General features: G+C 45.8%; 1 protein-coding gene across 1 annotated transcript; it reads left to right on the forward strand.

The window, feature by feature from the left end:
- Positions 1-2,950: 2,950 nt before the first annotated feature.
- FAM89A (family with sequence similarity 89 member A) lies at positions 2,951-22,276 on the forward strand. The gene is made up of 2 exons (XM_037510428.2): positions 2,951-3,226; positions 19,848-22,276. The coding sequence occupies exons 1-2, from the start codon at positions 2,951-2,953 to the stop codon at positions 20,109-20,111; spliced, it is 540 nt and encodes a 179-aa protein (XP_037366325.1). The 3' UTR covers positions 20,112-22,276.
- Positions 22,277-23,497: the final 1,221 nt, after the last annotated feature.

A 23,497-nucleotide genomic window follows, 5' to 3' on the forward strand; every position in this document is an offset into this window, starting at 1 on the left:
AATAAATAAAATAAATCTTAAAAAAAAAGTGTGGGCTAGGGAATAGAGCACTGGATTTTACATCTGTATTTTCTGGCTTCCAGGAATCTATGAATAACAAAACAAAGAGAAAAGAAAAAAAAAAGGTGGGGGGACTGATTTAGCTGTATAGGAAATGGCTGGGCCTCATTCTGGTTTGAGATCAGACTATTAGGATTATTGACTAGAATTAAAGAAAATAACATATTTTCAGAAGTTATTTATATTTCATTCTGATTATAAAAATGGTGCCTTGACCTTCCAATAAACAGACACTTACTTCCCCCACAAGTATCAAAATATTTGGTGGGCTCTTGCATAATTATGTTTCAGGCTTACAGAAATAAAGTCTTAATCAGTACTGCAGAAATTCTGCACAAATTTCTATTTATATTGGGGTGTTATGTGTTGATATTAAGGGGCTATTTCAATATGTTCACCTCATTCAGTATGTACCAGACCTGCCTTTAAAGCTGGCGGCATCGTATTTGCAGCAACATGGATGGAGATGGAGGGGGTTATGCTACACGAAATAAGCCAGAAGGAGGAAGAGAAATATTGAAAGGTTTCACTTATAGGGGAACAGGGAAATCAAACAAAGGGGCAGGAAAAAGACAAAACTTGCAAAGTGACCATAGACCTGAGGCTTACAGGGGAGGAAGAGGGAGAGGGGTCAAAACAGGGGCGTGGGGGGGGGGCTCCCCAGAAGCTGCCTGCAGCTGTTGCAGCACCAGTTGGATCCCAGGCCCTCATGTGGGAGGGTCCCACATGGCTTGCAGACCTCTCCCACCTCCCGCTGCTCCCCTCAGCAGTGTACTTGGTCAGGCTGCCTGATCTGTTCCCCGCTCTGGCTCTGATGAATTCTTTCACCCTCCTGCGCTTCTGACTGTACCCAGTGCTTGTATAAATAAATAAATAAATCTTAAAAAAGAAAAAAACAACAACAAAACCAAAAAAACGGGCTGAAGAGCACCAGGGAAAGAAGGGAGAACTTACTGTCCCACAAAATTAAAAGTAATACAGTATATTATAATGCCCCCTGAGTATTGGTTTTGATATAAAGGGGACTTAATTGTTCTAAATGCATCCAATAGGATCATAATTATAATGTGTTCTGAGTGCTTCAGACACCTAACATAAGAGATACCTTATGGTGGTGGGAGAACTACTGGGACTACACCTGAGCGGAGAAATCAAATACTGTCCAAAAATGAACGATGTAAGAAAATAAATAAATTTAAAATAAAAAGATAATAAAGTTGTTGGCATCATGTCCTGGCATCTGGTACCTCATGCTACCCTCTAGCTGGTCCTAACTCTTTCTTTCATGTTATCCACACCTGTGATTTCTGCTAGGCACTGCAGCAACGTGACATCCCAGATGAAAGATATTCATGCCAGACTGTGAATAGAAGATCAAAATGCTTCCTATTCCTCCTCTCCTTACTCTCATACAAGCAATTTTGTAACTTCCCCAAAGACACCCACAGTTTAAATAGGTGAATGAATACCTGAAAGCCGGAACTGTGACTATATAATTAGTGGAAGGCGAGGCACGGTGTGGAGGTAGAAGACTCTGGGCAGTGGGTGGGGTGGGAAACCTTCCTCATACGCTCAAACCACACCACCTGCTTCTCCATGTCAGCCCCACCTAGTTGCTTTGGTTCCTTGGAGGACATTGGCCTTTGTTAAAACCATTGATTCTGGGGTATCTGGGGAGTGGGGGAGGGGAGATATTAAAAGGGAAAAAAGCTCCCAAAAAGGGGAGGTATCTCTTATGTTAGGTGTCTGAAGCACTCAGAACACATTATAATTATGATCCTATTGGATGCATTTAGAACAATTAAGTCCCCTTTATATCAAAACCAATACTCAGGGGGCATTATAATATACTGTATTACTTTTAATTTTGTGGGACAGTAAGTTCTCCCTTCTTTCCCTTTTCTGTCACTAATATGGTTTTGTCTCACTTTTATTCCAACTACAAGAGGAAGAGCCTGTTTCTTTTCTCTCCCTCTCTGAGGTGAGTCGTGTTTATTTTTGCCTCAGAGTCCATAGGTAGTTTCTGAGATTTAACCATTTTCTCTAGTTTCCCAACAGCTCCATTTGGAAACAGTTCCATGGTGGCCACCGCCAGGGTGAAAGACACGTTTGTTCATATTTGCTAGTTCCACATTTGACAGCTGCCGTCGGTAGCCTGGACGCTGCCTTCTCCTGAGAAGTGCTGAGTGATTCTCCGGCTCTGGGAATCCCAGTCGTCGTGAAAGCCATTGAGATCCACTGGAAGTGGAATGGATTCCTCCCCAGAGGACTCAGTCTCCCCACGTCCCTCAGACCGAACCCCCCTGGTCAAGTCCTGGTTTGGGGGGGAAAGGTGTGACCGCAGGCGCGCTCTGCCTCAGACGTGTTGCCAGCCCAGAGCTGGGTCCTCTTTACCCCAATTTCCCCCTTCCCGCCCCTCTCCCGACCTTACTGGTTAGCCTTTAAAGTGGGGGCCCCCTCGGTCATCGCGAGCAGCTTTGGGGTTGGTCCCTGAACCTCCCTCGCGGGGCCTGGGGCCGCAGCACAAGATCCAGACTGGCGCCGGCAGGTGAAGGGACGTGCGGGGAGGGTCTGGAGGTGGTGGAGTCGCGGGGTTGGGCACCCGAGCGGAGGGCCGGAGTGAGGGGCGGGGTTGGAACGGAGTGCGGGGCTCAGGGGTGGGCGCAGGTGGGCGGGGCGGCGGGCAGGTGGGCGTGTCCAGAGGTGAGGGGGCGCGGTTGGGGCGCCAGGGGGCTCGGGAGCCGGGCCCGAGGGGGCGCGCGCCGGGAGGCGGGGAGGCGGGGCGGCGCGGCGGGGTGGGGCGTGGGCGGGGCGCCACCGGGAACGGGGAGGGGCGCGGAGGCCGGGGCCGGGGCGGCGGCCGGGCGCGCGCGTGGCTGACCCGGGCGCGATGAGCGGGGCTGGGGCGGCGCCGGGCGCCGTCCGGGGGCTCCGCGTGGACGGGCTGCCTCCGCTGCCCAAGAGCCTGAGCGGGCTGCTGCACTCGGCGTCGGGCGGCGGCGCGTCGGGGGGCTGGCGGCACCTGGAGCGGCTGTACGCGCAGAAGTCGCGCATCCAGGACGAGTTGAGCCGCGGGGGAGCGAGCGGCGGCGGGGCCCGGGGCGCGGCGCTGCCCGCCAAGCCCCCCAACCTGGACGCCGCGCTGGCGCTCCTCCGCAAAGAGATGGTAAGGGGACTCTGCGGGCCGGGGCGCGCTGGGGGTGGGGGTTCTTTCCGGCGGGGTTCGCCTTCTGGGGAAAGTTCGCTGCAGCGCGCGCTTTGCTCCGGAAGTCTCCGCGCCCACCCGCCCCTTTCTGGGTATTTCGCGGCGCGCAAAGAGGGGGGCACGGTCCCCATTTCACTTGTCCTCTCCGTGCCTGCACGTGGACTCTCACCCAGGGAGAGGTCCCCATTCTCAAAAGGCAGCTTTGGGGAGCCCGGGCGCCCCAGTTCAGCCCCAACTGGCGGCTGGAGGTGCAGCGCGGCGTTTGCGCTGGACCCCGGGGCGGAGGCGGCTTTGTCACCTATCTGCCGAGTGGAACGGATCTCCCAGTCTGGGAGAGGCTTTCTCTGAGCCCAAGGGGTCGGGAGCGGTGTGCGATGGTGTTTTCCTGCCCCGAAGAGGACAGCATTTTGTCCACGCGAGTGCAGACAGCAGATTGGAACAGTCTGCGGCCCCCTCCCCCGCGCCCCAGGCGGCGGGTGCAGAATCCGATTACAGCCGGAGGGCTCGTGCCCACGGATGGCTGCGACCGCGAACCCTCACCCCTCAGCCCCCCAGAGCTGTAAAGCTGATTACCCAAACTCGCTGGAAAAGGAGGGGGTGGGTGGTGCCCTCCCTGTTCGGGTGAAGCCCATGTGGTTTGTCTGGGCTCCAAACAATGGGGCTTAGCTTTCCCGAGTTCTCGGGATGTACATTAAGGGGTTTGTGGACTGGACACGGAGATTTAGGGTGACCCCAGAAGCAGGGTCAGGGAAGGAACTGGGGTGGCGTCTCCAGACTTGGAGCCAGAAAAGAACAGAAAAACTTCCTCTTTTCTAACCCCTCTTGCTTGCCGCGTCTCCTCCCCCCTGGTCACCCTCTCTCTTTTTTATAATCTGGCCTTTCTTTTTCATCCACTGCAGGTTTTTTCTGTAGTATAGGAGAATACTTGATAAAGGAAATCTAACATACGAAAGCAATTTTTCCCCTAAGAATAAATTTTCCAAAAATTTTGCCATAGGAATCCTTTCAATATTCATCTAGTGCATGAAGATATTGTTTAGAAAATTCCAATTAATGCATTCATTTTTTTCCCCCAGCAGTGTATCTGTTGTGACATCTAAGACTGAATTAAATCCAGAAAAAACGGTCTTAACACTTGTTAATCAATTAGATACTGTGCCTTACTCTGTTACTGGATTAGACATTCTGATTTCCATTTCTCTCTGAATAGATTTTCCAACCTTCTTATAGAATGATTTAAATTCCAAGCCAGATGTTTTGTTTGTTAATAAGCTTTGCCACCAGCATTGCACAGCCAGTGACTGCATTTTAATTCAATAAATCTACACCTAGTGTGTTTACAGTCTGAACTGGACAGTAGCATAAATATAGGAGTGAAATAGTAAAAATTGTGCTTGGTTAAGTACCATACTTGAACAGGAGTCAGGAAAACCTCAGACTGCTCTGTTGTGAAGTTCTGGTTTCTAAACATGTGAGGGAGTCAGGCTGTGGTGACTTGGGAGTCAATGCCATTCCCGAAAGTATTTTTCCAGGTCCCTCCTGGTGTGACTAAAGTGCATTCACAACCTTATAATTATGCCTTGGACCAGAGCTGTTGCTAAGCCTAACTATTTGAAGCACAAGGAAAATAAACAGCCATCTTTGGTCTTGCTGATATTTAACTGAGATAAAGATAAGATGTGGCTACAGGCCTTGACAAGTCCCTTTCAAGAAATGTCTCAAGGTCTTTAAAAGTATTTTGGCCTTTAAAAAATAGTGCTGTAGTCTCACAGCTTTTTAAGAGAATTACTAACCATGGCAATGGGGCTCTGAATGGTCACATACAGCTGAGGCACCCACTGGGGCCATCTTGAGAGATAAGAACTAGAATTCCTGAATTATCTGCAAAATAGTCTGTGTCCATCTATTTAATTGGGAAGATTGAGGTCAAATCTGTGTCAAGGCACATAACTAGATGTTTGGCAGAATGTGGCTAATCTCTTTCTGAAAAAGTCCTATCTGAGCACTGAGGGGGGACCCCCTTCCAGCAGTGGTGGTGTGGATGGCAGGGAGGGATTATAAAATAATGAGGTTGGTCAAGGGCGCTAAGAAAGTAGCTGCAGAGTGGAGCTGAGTGGTCTAAGTAGATCAGCTGGGGAAAAGCATATTAAACTGAGAGGGAGGGTGCAGGGAAGGTGCCTGTAGGGCGTTGCCAAATGCCTTTTGTTGCAAAGGATGTAAGCAGGACAGTGGCACAGAGTTGGACTTTGAGGGATTAATTGGATAGCAAGGAGATGCTAGAGGTGAGACTGGGGGAGTCTCCAGCAGACCAGGGGCAGTGAATGTGAAAAGTCAAATGGGGGACACTTTGCTGAAGCAGAACCTGCAGGAATTGCTGATTAAATATCAGTATCAGGGTAAGGAATAGGGGTCAGAGATGACTTAAGCTTTTTTTTATGGAAAATGCAGCAAAGTGAAACAATGAAAAAATGACAGTTCCAACATCTAGAGGTAATCAGTGTTAACATTTTGATGTATCTCCTCAGTAGACACAATTTGAATGCTTTCCGTACATCATTTTAATTTAATTCTTCTATCTTTACGAGATTGATGCTCAGTCTATTTCATATATCTTTTAAAAATCACTGACAATTTCTGTAACTCTCCTGAGGTCACAAACTACCAGGTGTGTCCCACTCTGAAGTCCTGTTTAGCCATTGCACTCTCCTGCTTGCATGGGTGTGCATATGTGTGCATGGATCACATCATACATTCTGGGTACCATATATACTGCAAACGTTTTCTGGGTCAGTATACAGTTGACCCTTGAACAACATGGGTTTGAACTTTGGTTCACTTATATGCCAAATTTCTTATAAACAGACAATATAAACTTACAGTATTGATAAATACAGTGCAGTAATGTGAGTGCATTTTCTCTTCCTTATGAATTTCTTAACATTTTGTTTTCTCTAGCTTACTTTTTTGTAAGAACACATATATAATGTATGCAATATGCAAAATATATGTTCATTGACTTTATGTTATCAGTAAAGCTTCCAGTACCCAGGAGCCTATTAGTAGTTAAGTTTGGGGGGAGTCAGAGTCATATGTGGATTTTCGTCTAGGAGGTGAGCACCTCTAACCCCTGCATTGTTCAATATACAGTTCAAGCGTCAATTGTGTACTATAGTGTACTATAGTGTCTTCAATAACTACACACTATGGCATTGCATGGCAGTATCATAAGATTTTTGAACCTTGGTAATCAATCCATCATTGGAAAGTGGGCTCCACTGCAGCAATAGGGGAGTCAGAAGAAGTGGCTACTTTAGGGGAGAAGGTGGTTTGCCATTACATCAGGGGAAGCGTGTATTAAACATTTCAGAATGTAGAGCTGGAAACTGGAAGAGAGATTTTGGCCTGGAAATAACCTCTTGAAGGAAGGTGTGAGTGGAACCTGGGGGAAGTCTGAGGGGGAGCCTGTATGTGTAGAGAGTTCCCCAGGGTGACAATCTGCTTTGCGAGACATGATTTTCACTCCAAGTTTCAACTCTTCCTGTTCTAGTAACTGCTCGTGAAATTCTGTCCTGTTCCACTTCTCTATCTTCTCCCCAACAGGCCCATTTGGCAAGCTGTAGGGGCCATGCAGATGGTGATTGCTCATGCAGATTAGGTATAGACCAGAAAAAGCCCTTTAGAACAAGGAGTTGCATTTGTTGTGTGTGTTTAATTAAATATTAGACACTATTTTTGGAGCACATTCATGGGGAGATCAGTGTTAGCTATATAAAGTGCTGTGGAAGATACAGGGTGAATTAGAACTAAACTACCTAGATATTAAGGAGATTATTCCATGATTGCTGTAGTTTAGGCAATTATTTTATTTTTTTCCCCTGCATTTTGAACCTTGGCTGCTAATAGTGTATAGACTCAGTTTCACCCAAGCTGCTTAGCTCCAGTTTGTAAATAATGTGTGACAGGATGCCAGTGGGCCCAGCTTGGGTAGCCAGGGTAACCTGGGCCACCCACTAGTGACCCAGGGTGGGTGGTATTTTACTAAGTTGGTGTGACCATGTGGATGGGATGGAGAACTGGAGATTGCCCAAAGAAAGAACAGTTTGCAGAAATGGAGCAGGATACTCCCGGACAGCTAAAATGCTAGATGCCCATCACGGACTTCTTTCATTTAGAAAGAATACATAGAAATGATTTGCCCTCAAGGGTCTGCTAAGTTCACAGGCTAACTTTACTAATCTAGCTCTCAGTTGCTCTTTCAAATCCTACATGTTATTTGAAGGGTGCCCTTGACCTGGATGCCCACAGTGTTAGTGGGACCCTGGCATACTCCTTTCCTTGCACAGACTGCCTGCCCTTCCCAGTGGCTCCGTGAGATGAGTGCATCGAGCTTAGGTACCCGAGTCACATCAATGTGCAGACATAGAAAGAGAGACTTAGATGTGGGGGCAGGGGATCTTTGTGGGGCAGCATTCCTGGGGCGGGGGTCCTACGTTCTACTTCTAAAATCCATGGCAGCAACTTCTGGTAGCTCTGATTCGGAACCTCTGTGCCTCATTTTTTTTTTCCTTCAAGCTGTCAAACTTATTTTGGTCACTCACTTGTGCATGAGAAATCATCCATACAGAACTTTCGAATTCCTGAGCTGCAGTGATATAAGTGAAGAATGTAATCTGAGGGGAAAGTTTGATTTGTGAGAACAATGACACTTATCTTTCCTGCATCTTGGTTGAGACAGCTGTGCCTATGAGCTTGTCTGCGAAGCTGTATTCCAGGAGACAGCCATTAGCTTGAGGAGCCCCTATCCCAGCAGAGTTCTCATTACGTGTAACACCAGGGTCTTAGAGAGGAGCTTTTAAAAAGGCTTATGATAAAGGTCTAATCTGGAATCAAGCCTGTGAAATGCCATCTGGAATGAGAGCTTTAGCTCCCAATGCAGTGGTGTTCATGATTGATCAGAGGGCTGAGAACGTGCCATGGCCTTATATATTTTTTTGTTTTCAGTGGTCTTACCACCAGCATGGTTTATCATGGTGTTCCTCCAAAGGATGATCATACTCTTACCCCGAAACGCCTGCCCAGTCCCAGAATCCCCTAGGTGACTTGCTAAGATGAGTATTTCTAAGCTCTTTCTTATACCTATAGAATCAGAATCTGGGATATGGCAGAATCTGCACTTCTAACAAGTTCTTTAAGAGCTGGGAAGCTTAAGAGCCAGCCATCAGAAACTATATAATACAATTTAGAAAAGTCACACTGATATTTTAGGCTATAGATCCCTTACTGGAAGAAGGAGATTTAATACTACAAAAATCAGGCTGTATACAATGGTTCTTTTTTTTTTTTTTTTTTTTGGTGGGACCCTCGACCGTGGCCGGGGAGGCCCTGTATACAATGGTTCTTAAAGTCTTTAGGCCATAGTTGTCCTGTGTGGTAATTGTCTTTGCCCTGCCCCCTGTCCCCACAAGTTTCCACCCAGTGAAAGCCAAAACTAAAAGTTTGAATTTGTACATGTGAAAGCACATGTGTGTCTCTGGGCTGGGATGTGGGGCAGTAGGGGCAGACTGGGTCACTGGCCTCCTTTTGCTCACTTTTGAGCTTATGTCTAAGAGAGTTATATTTAGGTTCCCAAGATTTGAAGCTGTAAAGAACTGAAGATATTTGTTCATGTCAGTTTGAACTTTTGTCTGTTTCTCTACTGACCTGTGGACCTCCGTAGATATTTTCCCTAACCCATGCATTTCTTACAAATAACCCAAGCCTTCTACTCACTCCCCCCACCCCCCACACCAGCTTTTTGGCTAAAGACCTTCATCTGTTAAATGTCAAAAGTGCCCCAGTTGGTGGCACTTAGGTCAACTCTTCATTTACAGAGGACCTCAGATAAGAAAGTGACATTGGTACTATTCCCTCCACCCTCTACCTCCTGCCCCTTCCGGAACCCTGGAGCAGGTGTTACTATAGATCTTAGAGGTGAGGTGGGCAAGAATGTTCAGGGAGGGCTAGGACCCAAAACCTTTCATTTCCACCAAGCAGCACTTAGAAAGGTTGGTGGGTTTTTTCCTGGAATGCCAGTCTAAACTCCACAGAGACTTGAGACCCCAGTTTGAAGAGCTAAGTTTTCTACAATCTTGTGTGAATTTTTTTGTGTCTGAAAAAATTCACAGAAATTTCACAAAACCCCACAGAGAGACCACAGACTCCAGGAACAGGAAACCCTCCCTGAGACTGGCTAGGCCAGATATTTACCCCCTCTTGCCCAACATCATTCCCCACAGTCTGACCTCCTGTTCACCTCATTCTTTGCCCACATGCTCCAGATGTTTCCAGGTGATAAATATGTGGGACTCAGAAAGATTGTTTCTTTCCTGTAACTCATTATCCCACTAACGATGTTCATTCTCCTCCAGGAATTTTGGAGACAGGAAAACCCTGAAACTCCCTTATAGGAATTCGTTGACCATTAAAAAGATTTACAAAATATTATTATTCATAAAAATTTTGTTGTAAAATACATCAATATTAAAATTTTACCAATTTTAATTGCTAATAAGGTAAATATTGATAAGTATAACCCACATAAGCAAGTACTCAGAGTCTCAATGATATTAAAGAGTATGAAGGAGTCCCAAGACTGTTTGAAGATTACTGCTTTAGAACATGGAATTTGGGACCTCCCCGTTGGTGCAGCAGGTTGAGTGCAATGCTGTGAGGCTGTCCACAGCCTCTGCAGCATGAGTTGACTGCCCAGCCGGCCAGGGAGATACCCACATGGTGCGGCAGACCTCTCCTGTCTCACCCGCTCCTCCCCTCAGCAGTGTTTTCAGTAGTCTGCCTGAGCTGTTCCCCGCACTGTCTCTGGTAAATTCTTTTGCCCTCCTGTGCCTCTGGCCTGTACCCCAGTTCTTGTATAACTAAATAAATCTTTAAAAAAAAAACCAACATGAATTTGGGCTGACCCGTTCATCTGATTAGGAACCACTGGCTTTTTAATACGCTTAGGATGTTTTCTTTTCATAATTAAGAAAAAAGTAAGAGAATGCAAAAAGCCATTTCTTAAAGATAGTGGTCAATTGCTTTTCTTCTATGCCTAGTACAGAAGAGAAAATGCACTTAGCTGTACTAACATCAATAGGTTAGAGATAAACAAGAATTCTTTATGAAAATTGTGGACTTTCAGAATGGATTTTTATCAGCATGGATGCCTTCATTTTAAGCAGAAAATCCAAATCTAACTGCTTTACCAGTACAGAAGAATTTATGGGATAGTATAGAGATAGGGTGAGCTTTGGCACTAGGTTAATCTGGGGGTGCAGTTATGAAGCCTCATCTATTTTCTGAGTCTGAATCACCATGACCCAGAAGAGTTCAGTCCTCAGCTGTGTGAGGGGGTTTCTAGTGTTCACCTGAGATGAAACTGACCAAGTAGCATAAATGCATTTCCACCCAGGAGAGAATGTTGCGTAAAAGATGATACCATGGAGCAGAAGCTTGCTCAGTGAACACAGAATTACCCCCAACAGGGTTGCTCAGAGGTCCTTGAGGAGCATTTCTGTCAAGCTTGGGCAGCTGAGTTAATACCCTTCCCTGTAGATCAACACTGGTGAAGTCTTGTCTTTGGGCCTCCTTCTGTCAATACATCCTTTATTCAGAAATCAGGTTACGATCCATTAAGTCATTGCTTCCTTTATTACATTCCAGTCCTGCGGATACATAGTAGACACCTTGATTAGATTTGAGGCATTTACGAAATCGTGTCTAAAATAAAACCTGTATATGCTTATTCATTCTGTTTTAAAAGGAAGACTTTGCAAGCCTTTAAAGGTTCTTTCATGGTAAATGAGTAATATTAATGCTAGAAAATTCAGAAAAGCAAAAATAAAAATCACCCATGATTTTAGCAGTAGTCTGCGATAGCACAGTGGACACTGTGCCACCTTCCCGCCTTGTTGTCTGTGTAGGCAGTGCAGATTAATGGTCAGAGCCCCCAACCTCTGAGCTGGTGTGTTATGAACTTGGCTGCAGCCCCTGGCTTAACCACGGACTGTGTTTAGTGCTGTAGTTTCCCTACAGCATAGAATCATTGCCTACCTCACAGAACAACAATGAGGATTACTCAGTTGTATACAGCTGAGATTTTTTCCTACAGTTCCTAAAAATGAACTAGTCAGCTAGGAAAGTTATACTCTATAGTAAGATTTTTGATACATTGCCATTTTGTCTTCCAGAGGTCTTACTCGCATGCAGCATGCATCTGTTTTATACTTTATTATTACCAGTTTTTCAAATTAAGAATAACATGATTGTTAAGGGGAGAAAATTAAGCTTGTAAATACCCAATCTCACTTTCCAAGGGTTTCCAAGAGTTCTGCTGACAAATATTTTTTCTTCCAGTCATAAGCTTGCACATGTGTGTGCATGTGTGTATAAAGTAAAATCCTACGACACGTACTATTCTGTAACATCAACTTTTGTGCTTACGACAGTACAGGGACACCATAGAGATATTGCAGGCTTGGTTTCAGACCACATTAAAGTGAATATTGCTGTAAAGTCAGTCATGCCAATTCTTGGTTTTCCAATGCACATAAAAATTATGTTTGTAGTATACTGTTGTCTGTTACGCGTGCAATAGCATTATGCCTTTAAAAATGTACATACCTTAGTTTAAAAACTCTTGCTAAAAGTTACCAGCCTTTATCTGAGTCTTCCCTTAGGTGTAGTCTTTGACTGGTGGAGGGTCTTGTGTTGCTGGCTGCTGGGTGATTGGGGTGGAGGTTGCTGAAGGGGTGGCAATGATTAAAATAAGGCAACAATGAAGTTTGCAGATGATTCACTCTGTTGATTCTTTGTAGCATAAGATGGTGTTTGACAGCATTTTATTCACAGTAGAACTTCTTTCAGAATTGGAGTCAGTCCTCTTAAACTCTGCCATATCAACAACTCTGCCATATCAACAATATATGTAATATTCTAAACTTTCTGTTTTCATTTTAGTGATGTTCACTGCATTTTCACCAGGAGTAGATTCCATCTCAGGAAATAACTTTCTTTGCTCATTCAGGAGTAACTCCTTATGCATTCATGTTTTAACATGATGTTGGAGCAAGTCAACCATATATTCAGGTTCTACTTCTGATTCTAGTTTTCCTGCTTTTTCCACATCTGCTGTTACTTCCTCACTGGAGTCTTGAACCACTCCCCTCAAAGTCATCCATAAGAGTCAAAATCAGCTTCTTCCAAACTCCTGTTAATGTTGATATTTTGACCTCCTTTTGTGAGTCACACATGTTAATGACATCTGGAATGGTGATTCCTTTCCAGGTTTTCTATTGTCTGCCCTGATCCATCAGAAGAATCACTATATATGGCAGCTGTAGCCTTACAAATGTATTTCTTAAATAATACTTGTTAGTCGAAATTACTCCTTGATCTATGAGCTGCAGAAAGGATGTTGTGTTAGCAAATGTGAAAACAACTGTAATCTCCTACATCTCCGTCAGAGCTCTTTGGTTTTAAGGTGTATTGTCAATAAGCAGTAATCTTTTGAAAGGAATCTTTTTTTCTGAGCAGTAGGTCTCAACAGTGGGCTTAAACTCTTCCATAAACCATGTTGCACACAGATGTGCAGTCATCCACGCTTTGTTGTTCCATTTATAGAACACAAGCAGAGTAGATTTGGCATAATTCTTCAGGGCCCTAGGACTTTCAGAATGCGCATTGGCATTAGGTTAACATCATCAACTGCATTAGCCCCTAACAAGCGAGCCATCTTGTCCTTTGAAACCAGGCATTGACCTTCTCCAGCTATGGAAGTCCTTGATAGCTCTTCTTCCAATATTAGACTGTTTCATCTACATTGGAAATCTGTTGTTGAGTGCAGCCACCTGCATCAGTGATCTTGGAGATCTTGGTGTGACATTGGCATTTGTTGCTTCACCTTGCATTTTTTGTGTTAGGGAGAAGGCATCTATTCTTAAACTTCATGAACCAACCTCTGCAGGTTCCTCATCTCTCTTGACCTGCCTAGAATTTGAAGGAAGTTAGAATCTTGCCCTGGATTAGGCTTTCATTTAATGCTGTGTCCTGTATGACCTTCAGTCCAGACCACTGAAACTTTCTCCATTATCAGCAATAGGCTGTTCTGCTTTCTTATCATTCATGTGTTCACCGCAGCAAGACTTTTAATTTCCTTTAAGAACTTTTCTTTTGCATTTACAACTTGGCAAACCTGATGCAAAAGGCCTCATTTTCATCCTATCTTGGCTTTCAACATGCCTCCTCACCAAGCCTAATCATTTCTTGCTTTCTGATGAAAGTGAGAGGCATGCAGCTGCTTCTTCCATTCACTTGAATGCTTGGAGGCCTCAGAAGGGTTCTTCATTGGTCTGATTGCAGTATTGTTGTGTCTCGGGAATAGGGAGGTCGAGGAGAGAGAGAGAGATGGGGAAAGTGGCTAGTTGGTGGAGCAGTCTAGACACAGTCACTGATTACATTCACCATCTTATTTGGGTGTAGTTTATAGAGCAAAACAATGACAAAGTAACATCAAAGATCACTGACCACAGATTATCACTACAGATACAATAATGATGAACACATTTGAAATATTGTGAGAATGTGAAAATCTGACACTGAGACACAGAGTGAGCACTCGTTACAGGAACACCAATGCCAGATTTGCTGGATGCAGGGCTCCCACAGACCTTCAAACTGTAAAAAATGTTTTATTTGTAAAACACAATAAAGCAAAGCGTGATAAGCAAGGTTTGCTTGTAAAGCTTGGTTGCTGTTCCACTCCAGTACATACAGAAATGCTCTTTCTTTTAAAAGACTGCCTAGTTTTTGTCGACTTGCTACACTATAATTTTCTAAACCAAGTTTTTGTCATCCATTGTCTCCATCTCAGCTTTCATTGTTAACACACTTTTTCTTCGTCTGTCCCCAGATTTGGGGGCCTCCATCCCTTATGGTCCTAAATCTGTAGCTTAACTTTGGATCTGTGCATCCCTCTCAACCTAGGGAAGGGAGGGTATTTTTGGTCTGAGGTTGAGGAATTGTAGTGACAGGAGACAGTGGCTTGGGTGGCGGGGCAGGGTGTGGAGGGAGTTTGTCTTTTCAGAATGACTTACTGAGACAAACCCATTCTGGCATCCTGATCTGCTCCACCCAAAGATAGACTGCAGTGGGGAGCCAGGCACAAATAAGACCATTTCCTTTCCTGTTTGTTTTGTTTTGTACTCATTGCCTTATCTGGGAAGAAGTTGCTTTTGTTTATGTTTCTTAAACGTGCTGGTGAGATACCCCAACTTTCAGCTTCTTAAAACAGACCATTTTTCTTAAATTTTTATTCCCTCAGAATGTCTGAAAGTTTTTCATGATGCTGTGTTTTGAATCAACAAATATTTCCTTTCGAAGGTTCCTTTCATCTTCTGAGCTTGTGTCCTAATGGTGATGTTCCTATTATAATTTTTCAAGAGCTGGGAGGCACTCCCTCCCCTACTGCACCCTCTGGAGACATTCAGAACTTAGGAACTGAAACCCAGCTGGGGAGCACCACCCTGTCTGATGTATATTCCTGTAACCAGACTATTGTGAAGTCTTAAAACCATCTCAAGGGGGATGTGGTTGTTTGGCCCCCTTGTTGGAGATGCTGTGAATTGCTGAGCCACCTGTGTGTGCAGAGGGGTGCAGGGTTGCTCAGGGTCCGGGGGAAAAAGAGAAGGATCCAGAAGGAAGCAGGAAGCCTGAACAGAGAGGGGAAGCAGTTGAAAGCCAGGGAGACTAGTTGATTATTCTTAATTGCCTTGCTGAGCTAGAATAAGGGGCTGGATCTTAGAATTGTTTTTTGCTTTAACGAGCCTATCTGAATTTTTAAAAGTATGCTTTCATGAAAGAGTTGTATTTTATGAATCCAAGATTAGGATGTGAATCCCAAATTAGCTGTGAATTTGGACATCAGCAGTACTTCAGGGACATGTGGGAACACATCACAAAGACAACAGGATCCCCTGCTTGTACAAGGGGGACAGTGCTGGGGTCGCAGGCTTGCTGAGGGTGCCCTCTCCTTTTCTGAAAGTTCTTATTTGTGGGTGATTTAATCACATCCTGAAACATAACTGCACTTCAGTTTTCTTGGATGGTGCTCCTCACTTCCCTCTTCCCAGACCCTCCTCTCTTCAGTGTGGAGAGACTAATCTCTGGGTTTGACTGCTGTGAATCTCTCCCAGCTGCTGAAGGCTTGATTCTGTAACTTGCACTCAGAGAGAATGCTTGGTTTTTTGTCTTCCGTTCCTGCCAGGCAAGAGGTGAGTGTGTGTCTGAAGCCACGAGAGGACCATGTGGTGTGAGGCTTTCCTCAGGAGCCCCCTGGGCTTCGCTGGGCACAAAGCCTGCCTGTTTAGTCTTGGTGCTTCTGCGTCTGCCTGTGGGGTATAGTAGGGGCTCTGTGACCCCAGAATGACCCCACTGCCAGGCTGCCTCTGCAGCAGATATTTCTGGGAGGGTGCCTTGCTTTCTACAGTGAGTCTCTTTGCTGGCCCATGAGGAACTAAAGGGAAATGTGTCTCTGCAATACCGGCTAGTCCTACATTAGGAGAAAAAAAGCCCCCTATGCATAGTATAGTATAAGGTAGAGAATAAAAAATAGTGTTAGGAGGGGCTGAGAAGTTAGGGAAAATTAAGGAACACGGCGTGGCTCAGCCAATGGAAGTCTATTAAAGAGTGGAGAAGCTGGCGTTGGGCCAGGTGAGCAGGAGGCTTTGGTAGATGTATTGGGGACAAGCAGGGGACAGTGTGGGTGAAGCCACCTCAATCCATGAGCTATAGTTGAGGACAATAGATTCAGACCAGACTGTGGGATGTGGGTTGGTGAATGAGTTTAAGCAACCACAGCTGGAGGAGAGGTGTCTTAGCTGAGAAGCCACGTTTGTTTGCGTCACGTCACTACTTACCTCATGTCCTCCTAGTGAATTTGGAGGGTTTTTAATAAGCTAGAGGAAGTTTAGTCTAGTGCCAGAAGAAGGAGGCGTTGAGAAGCTGGGATATGTGTAGGTGTGTGCATGTGTCTGAATCCCTGTTAAATTAGTCTAAATCCTTGGCATCTGTTCGTTTGTGTAATCGGAGTGTGCTGGTCTGCACAGTGTTCTAGGCGGGTCGGACCTTCGTTTCTAGGCCAGCATTCATTCCACCTGATGACAAGGCAGCTTTGTGAGTCATCTGGCTGCTGCAATGCAGAAAGGTCCAGAACGCCATCTGATTCCCAACCTGGTGTGGATCCTAGGCAGGCCTGGGATACCTTGGAAGGGCACATTGGGAGAAGAGCCTGGAATTGTAGCATGGGGTCATAGGTCTTTGACTAGCATGGGGTCATAGGTCTTTGGGTAGCTAGGGGTCATGGAAAGTCAGAACCTCTGAAACCTGGCAGGGGTTGTACAGTCAAGGAACCCAGGCTTTGCTTTCCCCAGCTCCCATCTCCAACCCAGGAGCATACAAGTCAGACTTCTTCCTGGCTTTGTCTTTTTCCATTATTTGTTCTTGAGGTGGGAAATAGTGTTTTGGAATCACCCAACCCTACTGGTATCAGAGTGACTCAGTAAAAGTTTCTACAGGATTCTAGATGAAATCTTTTTTATGACTTTGAGCAAATATTGGTGTGACTCTGGGAAGGTGTGGCTTTGTTTAGTGAAGTTTATATTCCTTGCATTAAACCCTGAGTTTGCTGAGTCAAAATATTGTGGAGTGGTTATTGTTTTCAAATTCTATAGGAGTTTTGGAAAATAGAAGCAAGTCTAGAAGAAAGTGCTGGGTGGTTATTGGACCAAATTATTATCATGAATAGTTGGGCTCTGTCAGGCCAGATCAGCTCAGGAAACTCTCCTAAGTGCTTGCCATTCACTAAGGACAAAAGCCATCGCTCCGTGATGACCCAGCGTTGACCTGGGGGAAAAGGAATGACCTGGTTGGTGGCTGGTGGGCTCTCATCTGCAAGTTTCAGAATTCAAGACACCATCCAAAGGCAGACACAGGGCCTCCCCGGTGACCTCTCCTGCCGCCCGCTGCTCCCCTCAGCAATGTACTTCGGTCCTTCTGCCTGCTCTGCTCCCTGCTCTGGCTCTGGTGAATTCTCTCACCCTCCTGCACTTCTGACTGTACCCAGTGCTTGTATAAATCAATCAATCAATCAATCAATCAATCAATCAATCTTAAAAAAAGAAAACCAACAACAAAGGCAGACACACAAGAGAAACTAAAAGGTTTTATTTACTCAGGGTATAACGCAAAGGGACAGGGAGAGGGCATTGGAAAAGAAAATTTATTGTTTGACACATGCCCCAGCTGCTGATTATCCTAGGCCAGGTAGTATCCACTCTCCTGAGCCCAGGGTCCAAGCAGGAACCCTGAGTGGCAGGTGGGAAGCCAGCCAGGAGAACCCGCAGCCACAGGCAGGGAGCCAGCAGGAAAGCCCCAAGCTCAGCCTGCCTGTTCTGTCTTTTAAAGTCCACCAGCCAGCCCTGCTCTGTCCCTCAGGCCCAGCAACCCACCAGGAAGTCTGAGGGTGTTGCTTCCAAGATTTACTGCTTTCTTACTGAGTCACAAAGTATTTGAGCTAGCATCGGTTTATTCAGTAAATGCCTTGTTTCATAGGCCATTTGAGGGCCCTGGCTTCAACATGACCACCGAAAATGGCAGAGCTGGGCTTAGGGACCCTGTCCCCTGACTTGTTGAGGTGTGAGTTCTTTTCCTAAGAAAAGCTGCTCTTAGGGCCTTCCTGGTGGCCTAGGGGTTAAGTCTCAACACTATCACCTCTATAGCTTGAGTTCGATCCCCAGCAAGGGAGCCAACCCATGCATGGTGCGGCAGACGTCTCCTGTGTTGCTCGCTGTCCCCTCTGCAGTGTATTTCAGTCAGTCCACCTGTTCTGCTCCCCACTCTGTCTCTGGTGAATCCTCTCATCCCCTCCCCCCACCTCTGGCCTACACCCCAGTTCTTCTGCGCAATGAAAAAAATTACCCCTCTGTAAAATCAATAAAAATCTGGCTACTGTCAGAATTAACTTAAAAAAAAAAAAAAAAAAACCTGCTTTTAGGAGTTCTGGCGTAGAAGGAATTCTAGAATAAAGAGTTTTGCCACAGAAACAACAGAACTTGCCTGTCTATCTGGAGCTGCTTTAGCAAAATATGCTAAGTAAACGTGACTCTTCCCTATTTTTATGATGGTTTCAGCTGTCGCAGAGGGAGCCGGTGGTGTTGGGCAGTTTAGAGTGGTGGAAGAGTGTGAAGATTAACCTGAAACTTAATAGTTTTGTCATAAAATGAATGCTTCTTTCAGCTTTTTTGTTTCCAGCCTCTCTCATGTGAAATTTGGACTGTCTCATGTGGAAAATCTCATTGCTGGATAATTACAAAGACTGAATCCGCTAACACCTCTGTGTTTTCCTTCGTGCACATTCTCAAATATCTTCAGTGCTTTTAGCCCTGTGCTTGGTACACAAGAGACATTTGATTACTGTTTATTAAAATGGCTTGAGATTTCACTTAATCTTCCCAATCACTGTAAGAGAAATGATTCTATTTTGTCATCAGCTGAGCCTTAGCATGACAGATAACTTCCTTGAGGGTCAAGAGGCAGAAGGCAGGCCTGGCATCCTGTGCAGAACAACTCCCCTGGCCCGTCACAGCAACGTCTGCCACCCAGCACCATCACCTGTGACCCCAGACCTGCTGAGTCAGAATCTGCTCAGTGAACAAGACCTCTGGGTGATTCTTGAGTAAGAATCACCTTGCAGCTCCAGGCTGCATCTCCAAGTGGATTAACCCCTCTCTCTTGGGGTTAATGGAAATGATGCATTTCCTGTCCTGGCTGTGCTGGTTCTCTTGGATTAAGCTTGGGGGAAGGGAGGAACTTAAGATAAACAAATAACATGACTTTAAAATGTGCCTTATTCTAGCACCACTTGTGAAAATTGTTCCCCAGAGGCTCTATGGAGGCTCCGCATCTTATGAGACTGGTTCAGCCCCCCACCACAATCTCAGGGTACACTTTGCCCTGTCCCGAGGAAAGGGTCTCACTACTTCTTCTGAGAGCGTGGAGCTGAGCTGGTCAGGGGATGGGTGCTCCAGGGGGCAGCATGTGAAGGTGATCGATGAGCCCATCACAGCAAGGGGACTCTGTGGCCCCAGGGAGTCGGAGAAGGGGTGGCACATGTGGGTCTTCTCTGAATCTGATCGTGGCAAGAGGAAATGACACACTTCTGCCTTGGCATCCCGAGTGAAACCGGCTGGGGCTGACAGAATGTGCAATGCTGTTGCCTCCCAGGGTGTGCCGGGGAATAAATTCCGCAGGCTGGGGCCCGTGCCTGGCAGGTGTGCTCCTTTCCTGACGTGCTGAGCAATGTCTGAGGTGTGGGCATCACGCAATGAAGGTTTTCTCAAAACTGGAAACCCAAAGCATCTGAGTGATGCTTTGAGTCACTCACTGTATGGAAAGAATGTGCTGGCACGAGCAGATTGCTGGCTGAGTGTTCAACTAAAATTAAACTTGAGTGCTGACTTCTTGTTTTTACCTCCTCTCCCCTCCCCTTCAGGTTGGTCTCCGACAGCTGGACATGTCCTTGCTCTGCCAGCTATACAGCCTTTACGAGTCCATTCAGGAATACAAGGGAGCGTGCCAGGCAGCATCCAGCCCTGACTGCTCTTCTGCTCTGGAGAATGGCTTCTTTGATGATGAGGAGGAGTATTTCCTGCAGCAGAATGCCCTGCCTGATGTTGGGGAGCTAGACCCCCCAAGGGACCTGTCACTGTCCATCTCCCCCAACTCCAGCAGTGATTGGATTCTGGAGTCCATCTAGAGGGTCTCAGGAAGGAGGCAGCTTTAGGGGACATGCTGAGAACCGGACACACCCATGGACATTTGCTTCTTTTGTAAGAAAGCACCTCAGCTCTCCATGGTGGGCCATCCGCAGGCACGTGGCGCCAGTGCCACTGGTTTAATTTATAGGCAGGTTTAATTCGTGGCATTCTCTCTCAATGACTGGTGTTTCTGCTTGGGTGATCCAGAGGTGCTCAGCGAGGTCCTTGACACTCTAATCCTGGGGCACTTTAACCTCGGATTTGCCATGAGAACATAACGAGAAGATCCTGGAAGAGACCTTGGCTGGGATTTCATGCTAGATTTTTTGCTGGTTACAGCCTTGCAGCTAGTGGTAGATGATTTGTGCCCTCTTTGCAGAATGTGCGGTGGGAACATTTCACTGCCTGCCCTTCCTCAGTATGTTTGTTCCGCAGCCATTCTTGCTGTTTCCTGAACTTTTCAAACCTCTTGGTAGAGCTTTATTTATTTGTCAGCTGCATTACTAGCTGTCCAGGTGGCTCAGTGAAAGCTTTTTACTGAGAAAACATTTCACATCATGCCAATTAGCTGCATTCTAGTAATCCCTCAAAAAAAAAAAAACATTACAATGCTCTTTGTCCATCAGATACACGAAGAAAGAAGATAATGTGAAGATGTGTTGAGTGGTAGGGAAACAACTGGAACAAGCTAGTGTTTTGTATCATTGACTGTGAGATAGCAAATGTTTTTGTTTTTAAAGATTCTGAATGTAAACCAGTGTTAAAAAGCAACCCCCATCCTTCACTCAAAATAGTGATCACCTTAAGCCTTAATATATTTATTAAAATACTTTATGAACACTTTACACTGTGCAGGCTTAAAATGAAGATAAAATGCCAAACTGTAGTTGTGTGTTGCTTTGGTCTGAATTCAGAATCACCAACTTTTGTAACTTGTGTGTATTGAATCTAATCAAACACTGAAAGAAAATTCACTGCCCTTATGCATTTGAAAGCAGCTTTATTCCTGTTGGCTTACACTTGGAGATGTCTGAGCCTCAATAGGCCACTGCTTATGGGGCGCTTGGTGCTGTTGGCTCTGAATGCCCCAGATCCTTTTCTCCCCTTCTTTTGGTGTAACAATTCCATATTAACGGCCCTTTAGGGACAGTGAAAGGAAGTAAAATTCATCATTGCGAACCAGCCCGTGGACAACCTGTTATGTACACAACCCTGTTTCAGGAACTGGGGTGAAGTACAGAGAAGGAAGAGCCTTTCCGGCATATTTCCTGTGTTGAATATAGTGAAGTGAGGGCTGGCAATAAATTGCCTTCAACATAGGATATAACTGTTAAGTGGTGACAAGAACATTGCAGAGGGGACCAGAAAATTGCAAAAACCAGGTGACCTCTATGAGGAACCTACCCTTTTGAGGGTGGACCCCTGTCTAACGATGACGAGTGGGGCGTTTAGGTTAGCTGTTCTCAACTGTGACCATATTGGAATTGCTTGGGGGGATTTTAGAAAATTATTGAGCCTGGCTCAGTCCTTTACCTCCCACCCTCCTAATTTATTCTAATTTTTAAAAATATTTATTTATTTATGCATACAAGAGCTGGGGTGCAGGCCAGAGATGTAGGGGTTGAGAGAATTCACCAGAGACAGAGTGGGGAGCAGAACGGGCAGATTGACTGAAATACACTGCTGAGGGGAGCAGCGGGCGAGACAGGAGATGTCTGCTGTGCCATGTAGGTCACCTCCTGGCTAGGATCAAACTCATAGTGCAGTGGCTGCAGATAGCTTCACAGTGCTGCATCTCAACCCTTTGTGCCACCAGGGAGGCCCCCTCCTACTGATTTAATTAGTGAGAAGTGAGGCCTGGGCATCTCTGTGTGGTTCTAGGAATCCTCTAGATGATTCTAATGCAGATGTGGTCCATAGCTAGTGTTCAAAATATAGTCCATGGAGCAGGCATCACCAAAAACATGTTAGAGATAGAATGGAATACCCAGCCTACGTCAGGCCCTGCATCTTCACAAGATACTCCCGATGACTCCATTGTTTGGCACTTGGGAAGTGCAACTTAACATCAGCCCAGCAGATACCATTAAACAAGAGTCTGGCTGCCCTAGGTCCCAGACAAGGATGGGGAGACCAGGCCTTTTAGGAAGGGCCCACAGTGGCCAGGGAGGGGTGCTTGCAGGGGTGGGGCAGGCTTGAGGGTGCCCTCTAGCTCCGATTTCCTGCTTTCCCTGTGTCTGTCGGCTCTGGCCTCTTCTGGAACTGCAGTGATTCACCATGCCTTTGAGTTTTGGTGCTTTTGTCATTGCAGGATCATCTATCAGAGTTTGAAGTGGAATTTTAATCAAGGCAAAGCGAGGGGCTTCCCTTACTGCTTGGAAGGGCTGGTACATTCCTCACTCCTGCAGTGAAGTGGCATATATACATAAACGCAGTTTTTAATACTCTATTTGAAATAACCAAACGTTCTCTTACTTGATACATAGTGTAATGTTGTAAATACTGCTTGGCAAGGAATATTAAAATTTAGCGAACCATAAAGTGTTTTCTAATACATCTTCCTTGCGAAGGTTCCACAGATGATTAGAAAATAAATTCCCCTGTGTCCTTTATTGCTACCTGGCATAAATCTTTGCCACTAAGTTTGGAGTGGGACAGTCTTGCTACTCAGTGAACAATAGTACACCCAATGGGCGAGGCTGTCCAGCATTAGCTGATGAAAGATGAAGACTCTGTGATGTGCTGTGTGGCCACACACTGGAGGGCAACGCTCCTGTGCCTTTCTCAGGCATATGTGTGGGGAACCGAGAATTGTTGATAATTAAATTTTGCTGTTCACAAATGATAGAGTTCTCCTGTCTCCAGTGGAATTTATAGTCAGTTTACCAACATGACTCTTTGCTTTCATTGATCAGTAGCCTGGGGTGATGTCTTTCACTCGACTAACATTTATTTAGTACTTTTCTGGGGCATTTTGAGCTGGACACAGATGAATAACGGGAAGAGCCTCTGGCAGATGTAATGAGGTTAAGGATAGAGATTGGGGCAGTACTACCGAGGCCTGGGAGGGAATTCAACAAGTACTTGAGGACGTTGGCGGAGAGAAAACCTCAGCTGGCTTTGAAGGGTAAGCAAGTTAACTTCAAGAGGGAAAGTGAGGGGCCTCCCTGGTGGCACAAGGGGTTAAAACTCAACCTATGAAGCTCCTTGCAGCCACTGCAGCACAAGTTTGATCCCTGGCCAGGGAACTACCCAAATAGCGCAGCAGACCTCTGCTGACTTGCCCGCTGCTCCCCTCAGCAGTGTATTTCAGTTAGTCTGCCTGTTCTGTTCCCCTGTCTGTCTCTGGTGAATCCTCTCACCCCCCTCCCCCACCTCTGGCCTG

The sequence above is a fragment of the Talpa occidentalis genome, unplaced genomic scaffold (genome assembly GCF_014898055.3).
Source record: "Talpa occidentalis isolate TD23 unplaced genomic scaffold, MPIMG_talOcc4v2.1 talOcc4.14, whole genome shotgun sequence".
In the NCBI taxonomy this organism is placed as follows: domain Eukaryota; kingdom Metazoa; phylum Chordata; class Mammalia; order Eulipotyphla; family Talpidae; genus Talpa; species Talpa occidentalis.